Source organism: Tribolium castaneum, chromosome 9 (assembly GCF_031307605.1).
Source record: "Tribolium castaneum strain GA2 chromosome 9, icTriCast1.1, whole genome shotgun sequence".
NCBI lineage: Eukaryota > Metazoa > Arthropoda > Insecta > Coleoptera > Tenebrionidae > Tribolium > Tribolium castaneum.
In genome coordinates, this window is record NC_087402.1 from 2,479,103 (window position 1) to 2,488,725 (window position 9,623).

The 9,623-nt window shown below is 26.4% G+C and overlaps 1 protein-coding gene across 9 annotated transcripts; it reads left to right on the forward strand.

Annotated features, from left to right (window-relative positions):
• The first annotated feature begins 1,477 nt into the window (after positions 1 to 1,477).
• Positions 1,478 to 8,982, forward strand: LOC135267068 (uncharacterized). Of its 9 annotated transcripts, none has more exons than XR_010335326.1 (9): positions 1,478 to 5,535; positions 5,585 to 5,797; positions 5,855 to 7,009; positions 7,057 to 8,206; positions 8,260 to 8,328; positions 8,384 to 8,445; positions 8,505 to 8,621; positions 8,699 to 8,757; positions 8,800 to 8,982. XR_010335326.1 is itself a non-coding variant. In XM_064358711.1 (8 exons), the coding sequence occupies exons 3-8, from the start codon at positions 8,093 to 8,095 to the stop codon at positions 8,924 to 8,926; spliced, it is 543 nt and encodes a 180-aa protein (XP_064214781.1). In that variant the 5' UTR covers positions 6,591 to 7,009; positions 7,057 to 7,841; positions 8,006 to 8,092; the 3' UTR covers positions 8,927 to 8,982. The 9 variants fall into 9 exon arrangements, 3 of the variants coding, with proteins under 3 accessions (XP_064214780.1, XP_064214781.1, XP_064214779.1); XR_010335324.1 differs by having other exon boundaries at positions 1,480 to 5,535; positions 7,063 to 8,206; positions 8,805 to 8,982; XR_010335323.1 differs by having other exon boundaries at positions 1,480 to 5,535; positions 5,855 to 7,005; positions 8,805 to 8,982.
• Positions 8,983 to 9,623: the final 641 nt, after the last annotated feature.

Genomic DNA, 9,623 nt, shown 5'->3' on the forward strand with positions numbered 1-9,623 from the left:
TGAAATTGTTTGAAGTTTTGTAGGATTTTTCTTAACTAATGGTTTTATGTATTTTAAATATTTATAATTTTTACTTCCTTTTATTCGACTAAATTTATTCTCAGGATCAATTCGATGCAAATTTGTAAGTTTAATAATTCTTAAATAATTATTCATATCATTAATAGAAATTTTTTTTTCATTTGGGCGTTTATGAAATACTAATTCATAAAGTCCATCAGTACCTTGAAACATATCATTACCTATTTGTAAAAAACCGTTATTTTTAATTTTCAAAACTTTTCTTCCTAATTTCATACTGTCATTAATAGGATTTATTTTTGGACCATAGATTTTATCATGTTTGTTTGTTTTCAATAATTTTAACGTCTGCTGTATTATATCATCTTTTTCAATATTATCAGTATCAGAATCATTACTGTTATCTCCTTTATCTTCTTTTTTAATCTTATCTTTATCATCATCATCATCATCATCATCATCATCACCATCATCATATTTAGAATCAACATGGTTATCTTCTTTTTTTAGATGATCTTCGTCCATGTCTTTTTTTATCTTATCTTGTTCTCGAGGTTTTGTTAAATGTGAAACAATATTCGTAAGCGTATTTGAAACAGGTTTAAAAAATTGATTTAACGATTCATCTTGATTTTTTTGATAATTTCTAATTGCTTTATATTTGTTTCTAACAACATTTGCAGTTTCTAATATTTTTTTTTTGATACGTTTTTTTTGCGGAGATAATGTAGTATCCATTTCGATGGTTTATTTACTACTGATTATGTTTTCAATAATAAGGTATATTTATATATTATATTAAAATAAATTGATCGAAACCTTTCCGATAACGACCAGCTGTAATTTCATCTTCTTTATTTATAACAAGAAAACCATATTTATTTTTCCAACATTCATCGCATATGTTTTTAAATTTTGCAAAACTCATATCTGTTCCAACATGTTCTTCGTATATATATTTTAAATTTTTTTCATCTTGTTTTAATAAAATTAAAAAATTTACATTGTCACGTAATAAATGTTTAGGAATTTTAACATATGTTTGTGATAAATAAAACATGTCTAATCCTCGATGACGTCCCATACAAAAAAACGATCTTATTTTATTCTGATTAGATGTGGCAACATCGTCAAATATAAAAATAGAATTTGTTTTACATTTGTTTGGGGATATTATTTTTTCATTATCATCATATTGGTAATACCCTATTTCTTTAACTTTATTTAAAACTGATTTAAGTAACTGATATTTTATCTGGTATAGTGATTTACAATATATATACAAATTTTCAAATTTCAATCCATTCGGATGAAAAATTAAACTTAACATTATATTTGTTTTTCCACTTCCGGATGGTCCACATATTATACAACGAATTGAATTTGGAAACAATCGACCATGTTTATAATGTAATTTTAATTCGCTTGTATTAATATTTTCATAATTGATAACCGGTAAGGAAAATTTTTGTTTAATGACACGCATAATTAGTATTCTTGTTACAATGGACTATGAACTGATACTAAACAAATTTTTTATCTGCAACACTATAAATTGATGTTTGTTTTACTAATTTAGTCAGTTAGTGCTTAATGGCGAGAGGTGAAGGTTTACTTAATAGCAGCATAAACAAGTTACCGATCGAATTGCATCTTCCGGGGTATCAATACTGTGGTCCTGGTACAAAGTTAGCAAAAAGACTTAATCGACAAGATCCAGGAATAAATAAACTTGATCAGTATTGTAAAGTTCACGATATAGAATACTCTAAATCAAATAATTTGAAAGATAGACATAAAGCTGATCAAATTTTGGAAAACAAAGCCTGGTCACGTGTAATATCAAAAGACGCTAAATTTGGTGAAAAAGCAAGTGCGTGGTTGGTAACAAATATTATGAAACTAAAAAGAAAACTCGGAATGGGTATTAAAAGAACAACAAAGAAGAAAACAATTAAGAAGAAAAAAACTCGTAAATGTCAAAGAGGAATAAAAAGAACTCGTAAATGTGGAAGAGGAATGAAAAAAACACGTCAACAACAACAACAACAACAACAACAACAACAACAACAACAACAACAACAACATAATGGAAAGACAAAAATGAATTTAAGAAAAAGATGTAATACAAAAAAACGAATTGGATTTCAAGCTGGTATTATTAATAGTCTAAGAAAAAGTGGTTTAACAGAAAATCATAAAATAAGTACTATTCTAAAACACGCACGAGCAGCAGTTAAAGCAGCAGGAGGGAAAAAAAATATTAAAGTCCCTAGAATTATCCCTATTAAAAAAGGAGGACTTATACCACTTTTACCTTTAATTTTTGGTGGACTTAGTGCACTAGGAAGTTTAGGTGCTGGTGCTGCTACAGTGGCTCGTGCAGTAAATAATGCAAAAAGTGCACAGAAAAAATTAGAAGAAGCACAACGGCATAATAAAACTATGGAAGCAATAGCTATTGGAAAAAAAGGAAGCGGTCTATATTTAAAACGTTTGCGAAAAGGATATGGCTTATTTTTAAAAAAATTTTCAAAAAACTCCCAATAAAGCTACCCAAGAAAGCATTAACTAATCAAAATTTACTAAAATATGCTAAAATCTTAAAACTTACAGATTTTCGAGGTGTATTTATGAAAGATAAATTACCACAACATTGTTTTAATTATGAAAGTGGAATAGTAAATCTTGATGATAATAAAGGAGAAGGCACACATTGGGTAGCTTATAAAAAAAATAAAAAAATTGTGCATTATTTTGATAGTTTTGGCAACTTTAAGCCACCAAAATCCCTAATTAATTATTTTAAAAACTGTAAAATTTATTATAACCATGATAAATTTCAAAATCTAACCTATAATTGTGGACATTTGTGTTTAAAATTTCTATATAATATGAAACATAATTAAATTAAATCAGTTTCATTCTAACAGTTGTCATGTTTGTTCTTCTTTTATTTACTGATACGAAAAGTGTTTTGAGTGTTAATCTGTCACCACCAATTTATATTGATAATAATTATATATATTCTCTAGCACTAATTGGATTAGATACTTATAATCACATACCAAATATTGAAGATGGTACTGATAAGTTATATTATAACACAATAACCAAAAATCCTTCAAATAATCAAATTGTTAGAACACAAAACGTAATTCGTCTTCCTAAAGGAACATTTGAAATTTCAGATATCGAAAAATACATTCAAGATAATTTAGTTGGAAGTGAAGTAAGTGAGAAAGAAAGAAATACATTTTTTTCATTAAAACCAAATATAAATACATTAAAGTGTGAAATAAAAAGCATATACGAAATAGACTTTACGCCAGCTGATTCAATTTCTAAAATCCTAGGCTTTTCCAATAAAATATTACAAGCAAATCAATTACATGAAAGCGATTTACCTGTAAATATTATCAAGGCAAATTCAATAAGGGTAGACTGTAATATAATAGAAGGCTCATATTTAAACGGAAATTTATATCATAGTTTATATCAAAGTCCAATTACTGTAAGTCCAGCTGAACAAATTGTAATAAGTCCCCAAAATCATATTTATTTACCTATAGATAGACAACAAGTCATAGAAAATATTACCCTAAAACTTGTTGATCAAAACAGTGAATTAATTGATTTTAACGGGCAAACAATCAATATTCAATTAGCATTAAAAATTGAAAGAAAATAATATTGAATATGAGATTAATCTATAAAGATGAGAGTTCCACCAGTTTCTTATCAGTACCAAATGAACCATCTAGCCGTTCATTAGCTATAACAAGTGGTTCTTCAAAAAACTTAAAATCTACAAAAAAACTAACCTTAAAATCGAAAACAAAATTAACCTCAAAAAGTATCAAGATTTTAAAATCATTAGGTTACAATGTCGTTAATATCAAACGTACTCCAAATCTTTCGAAAACCTACACAAGACGAAAGTATTGAAAGGACAGAAGAACACACATATAATCCTCAAAATCAACTATTTAGAAATAATGATCGCATAAATTTTATTATTAATCAAGAAAACGTATGGATATTATGGAAAAAATCATATATTAAAATCAATTGTACCTTAGAATGGGATCCACTTCCTGCAAACACAACTGAAGAAGCATTTGGTCAAGTTACTTTAACCAATAATATCGGTCCATTTTTATTTGATTCTATTTCATATTACCTTAATAATACTGAAATAGATAGTGTAGACCAAGTTGGTTTGGTTTCAACAGTTAAAACATATCTTTGTTTTATGAAAAATGAATTTGAGGAATATCAGTCTCTAGGATGGACAAAAAATTTAAATGATCAACTTTATACATTTGATCCGAGAACTAAAAAGTTTTCTCTTAAATTAAAATTATCTCAAATGTTAAATTTACCATTTACTTATGAACGTATTATGTGTGGCACTCATAAAATAAGTTTAGTAAGATCTAGAACAGATGATAATTGTTATGTGAGTACAGGAGTAAGAAAAGCTCGAATTACTATAACAGATATGAATTTAGTAGCTTTACATGTTTATCCTGCTGCTAAAATTCAACTTCAGTTACTTGATTCAATAAAAAAAAATCGTGCAATTCCATTAGCTTTTCAAAAATGGGAAATACAGTCTAAGGATTTACCAGACGCTAAAACAACTTCATGGAAAATTCAAACCATTCAACGTGTTGAACGTCCTAATTGGATTATTGTATTTTTTCAAACTGAACGAGATTTTAATTCACGAAAAAATAGCACTCATTTTGATCATATTAACTTACAAAATATAAGATTAAAAATTAACAGCAGATATATTCCTTACGATAAGTGGAGACTTGATTTTACAAAAAATTATTATGAAGAAGCTTATGATGCTTATACTGAGTTTTATAAAACCTATTATCAAAAAAATCGCCATCAACCATTTTTAAATTATAATGAATATAAAAATTCACCTTTATTTATAATTGACTGTACGACTAATGTACACGAAAATGCTTTCTCTTCCGAAATGGATGCCACAATCGAAATTGAAAGTTCAGAAAATTTTCCAATTCATACAAAAGCCTACTATATAATTATTCAAGATCGAGTCGGAAGTTATAATGCAATATCAGAAGCAATTACCATGTTTCCATAATCTTAATTTAGATTAGATTCGTTCAATTTAGTTTAATTTAGTTTAGTTTAATTTAATTTAATTATAGTAATTTTAAATGAAAATTCAATAAGTATGAGTCATTATCTTTCGAGTATAAATTTAGAACCAACTGCAGATAAGAAATATTATATAAAAAAAAACAACTGTTTCCATGTATCAGAACATCTTGGGGTTTTTAACACAAAACACGATGACAAAATTAAATACAGGTTTCAACGTTAAAGAAAAGAACAAAAAAAACGAAAAGAATGAAAAGAACAAAAAAAACCAAAATAATGAAGAGGAGGAAATTAATAAAGATATTTCTTGGGACGTACGAGTAATTAAAAAAGGCGATGACTTTTCACTTCTTTTATCGTTTTTTTGTAAGTGATAATAAATTTAATTTTTAGATTTCAATTCTGATTTTTTCAGTTACTTACGCTTTTAATGCAATAGGATTTTTAATAATAATGATAATGTGTTTTTCCAAAAAAACATATATTACAATGGCTGGGTATTATGGAGCTTTAATGGGATTAGCAGTATCGATACTTCACTACGGTCTAAGTTTATTCTTTACATTCCTAAGGACTAACAAAACTGACACTTCCATTTTAATTTCTTCTTTATTAATATGTATTTCAGGTAAAACAATATTTTTAGTATTTAATATTAAAATTATATTCATTTTTTGATTTTCAGCATTGGTGTTGTATATCAATTGGATAATGTTTTTTTATAAATTTTATAACTTTCAAAATCAAGCGTGTATATTAATTACAAAAAATAAAATATCTAATCCTTATTTTGTATTTTTATTATTATTCCTTCCAAACTTATATATAACATTAAAATTTATCTTGTTTTAATCAGTTTTATAATGGTTATCGACTTGTTCGGACGTAACTCAATATCATCAGGATATACTCGTAATATCCTAAATGATAAATTTGAGAACATAATTAATAATATAATACCCACTGAAATTGATGATAAATTAAATAAATCAATAAACAAAATAGAAAAACATATTTTCGATTTAACTAAAAAAATAAACAAAATAAATAATCTCTTTGAAAAAGAGAAAACCAACTTAACAATCAATAAGGAAATAATTGAAAATCATTTTAATAAAATGGAACAATATACTCGTAAAATCCTAAATGATAAGTTTGAGAACATAATTAATAATATAATACCTATTGAAATTGATGATAAATTAAATAAATCAATAAACAATATAGAAAAACATATTTTCGATATAACTAAAAAAATAAATATAATAGATAATCTATTTAAAAAAGAGAAAACCAACTTAATAATCAATAAGGAAATAATTGAAAATCATTTTAATAAAATGGAACAAATTTTATTTGATTTACATAAAGTATTTGAGAAGTTTAAACAATATGATAAAGAGATGAACAGTAAAATAGGAATCTTAGATAGTAAACTTAAAAATATTAACAATATTATTAATTCAATTACCAATGTGCTAGATAAAAGAATGAACAATAAAATTACAACTATACTTGACACTCATATGAATAATAAAATTGATATCAAATGGAAAATGTTAATGAATAATACTAATGAACTAACGAATCGAATTAAAAAATTGGAAAAAGAATATAATACATTAGATAAAAAAAGAACGACCATACCAAAAACTATAACTAACAGCAAAAAAATGAAAAATACAAATAAAAAACAAACCAACGAAAAAATTGATTCTTATGAGAATACTGAAATAGATGATGTTAAAATAGAACCTTTACCCCACAATAAAAACAAATGTCTTCCAGGTTACCAAGCTGACAAGCATGGGCATTGTAGAGAAGTATATTAAACATGTCTGTAAGTATTACGAAAAATAATTTCAATATTTATGTATATTTTTTTAGTTTTAGGCTTATAGGTACCTTATTCTACAAGAATTAAATAAAAATATACAATTAGTAAAATACAATTATAACAACATGTAATAATGAAATAATAAATTATTAATGAACATTCCCTTCTTGTTAGTCACAAGGTTACACGTGTAATATTATTGTGATTTGTGGTTTTTTATCTTATCAATTACTATCTTGCTCCTAATTAAAATTTATTTATCAACGGAAATTGTGGTTAGAAACATTCTATTTCTGTTAGTCATAGGGTTACACGTGTGATATTTATTGTGGTTTGTGGTTTTTTATCTTATCAATTACTGTCTTGTCTATAACTTTGTTATTGTGATTAGTCTTTGTTACTGTGATTTGTAATTTTTATCTTATCAATTACTATCTTGCCCCTAATTAAAATTTATTTATCAACGGAAATTGTGGTTTTCATGTCTCATCCTGTTGTTCAACCCAACTTTATATAAAGACGTTCATGTACATGGTATTTCGAGTAGTGTCTAGTCAAACGTAGTGTAGTCGAAAAACTGTCTTAAAAAAAATATATATATATAATGTCGTTATAATGTCGTTACCAAATATTGAATTTCGATTAACTACACTAGAACTTGAAGAATTCTTAAGCAGTGTATACGACCTTAAAGAAAAAATAATTCTCCAAAAAGTATGGAAGACGTTAGCAAATTTAAATTCAAATGGACGGAAATCTTTTTTGAGTGGAGGATACGCAGCATTCATAAAAGGCTACACAACAGCGTATACAGACGTGGATATTTATATAGAAGGTAATCCACGTAAAGAAGAGATCACTGATCTCACAAAATACTATAACATAAACAATTCAAATATTATCACATATTTCGAAATGGAGACGTCGAATCTAAATATCTTATTTAATTTTATATACGTAAAGCGACCTTGGGATAATATCATAATAAATGCTCTGCAGATAATTAGTGAATTTGATATAAATATATGTAAAATCGCATATTTTCCAATCGAAATCAACGGAGGGTTAAAAATACAATTAGTTGAAATGGTATTATCCAGTAAAGATTTATCATTTCAAAAAGCAAAAACGGTAGAACGGGCTCTAAAATATGAACTACGATTAAAAGAAAATATATCAGAAAAACTGCTTGCTATACAGGTAAGGAAAACTTTATTCGTTTTATTAATTTGTTACTTAATATTTTATTTTAGAAATCGAGTAATTCAAATCCAAAAATATATATAAATTTGAAAGAAAACGCTACTGTAGAAGACAAAGATGTATAATCAATTTTAAATATCCATTTATAAATAATAATAATAGCAATTGTTTTAGGCTATGTTCCGAAGATTAAAAAGCCACTTTGAAAAAAATAAATCAACTTCTTTTCAGGATACGTAAGTTTTTATCTTGTATGTGTACAATAAGAAACTTTTGATTTTATTTTTTCTTCTAGATCTACTGACGGACTGATGAATTGCGTATCATTAACATCATCATCATCATCATCTACAAGCCTACCATTAGGACTTATGACACCAGCAAAGGAAACCTCTAATTTTTTTCAGGAAAAGTAAGTTTCCATTTTACATATAAAATAAGTATATTTATTTAATAATTCCAAATATAATTTTTTCTTTTCATTCTCAGATCAACCGATAGATGTGAGAAGGACAACAACAAAAAGACCGCTGATTTTTTTAGGATAAGTAAGTTTTTCATTTTATATGTTTAGTTTTTTTCTTTTTAAGTTCAGTTCAACAGATGGAATCATCGCCAATAGGGGAGGACCACTGCGCTTCACATCATCAACAGGATTCAGGCTTTAGGACAGAGGACGATCTCCAGAAGTCCAAAAATCCACACCACTGTTGTTAGACGTCGTCATAATCTTTTTTTAACTTTATTATTATTAGCCAGTCTAAAAACAAAAAGTCAAGCCGAAGGTTATTGGGGGGTTGTTAGGGGAAAATCCTAGACACAGACCAGATCACCTCTCTCAACCCCCCGCAAAAAAACCTTCGGCTTGACAAAAAAAAAAAAATAAAAAAAAATAAAAAAAAATAAAAAAAATAAAAAAACCTACCTATACCTACCCTACCTATACCTACCTACCTCGTTTGTACCGTATGTAAATATATGATATATTGTATGTTATTTTGTTTTAATATATTATTTTTAAAATACTCATATTAATGTAAAATATTATTTTATAAATACATAATGTGTTACATATTATTGTTTTTTTTTTTTCTGAAAACAAAAAAAATAATAATCCTAATCAGGATTTAAACCTCGATTTCCTTATCGATAAAATAATGACTTTCCTTTATTAGTTATTAGTGACAAGCGTGATTTTCTGATATTTTGCTTAACTCAATACAGCATGTTTTGCTCGATTTCCTTATCGATAAAATAATGACTTTCCTTTATTAGTTATTAGTGACAAGCGTGATTTTCTGATATTTTGCTTAACTCAATACAGCATGTTTTGTATACTTCATGTATTCAAAATTGCACATTTCAAAAATCATATATTCAAAATTTCACAACCCCAAAAACCAAAAATTTCACA

Excerpts from the sequence above, each read along its gene's own strand:
- LOC135267068 (XM_064358709.1), top strand. The coding sequence starts at position 7,622 with ATGTCGTTACCAAATATTGAATTTCGATTAACTACACTAGAACTTGAA. Across the intron at positions 8,207-8,259 it reads AAAAACTGCTTGCTATACAG|AAATCGAGTAATTCAAATCC; the intron begins GTAAGGAAAACT and ends ATTTTATTTTAG. Across the intron at positions 8,622-8,698 it reads TCTAATTTTTTTCAGGAAAA|ATCAACCGATAGATGTGAGA; the intron begins GTAAGTTTCCAT and ends TTTCATTCTCAG.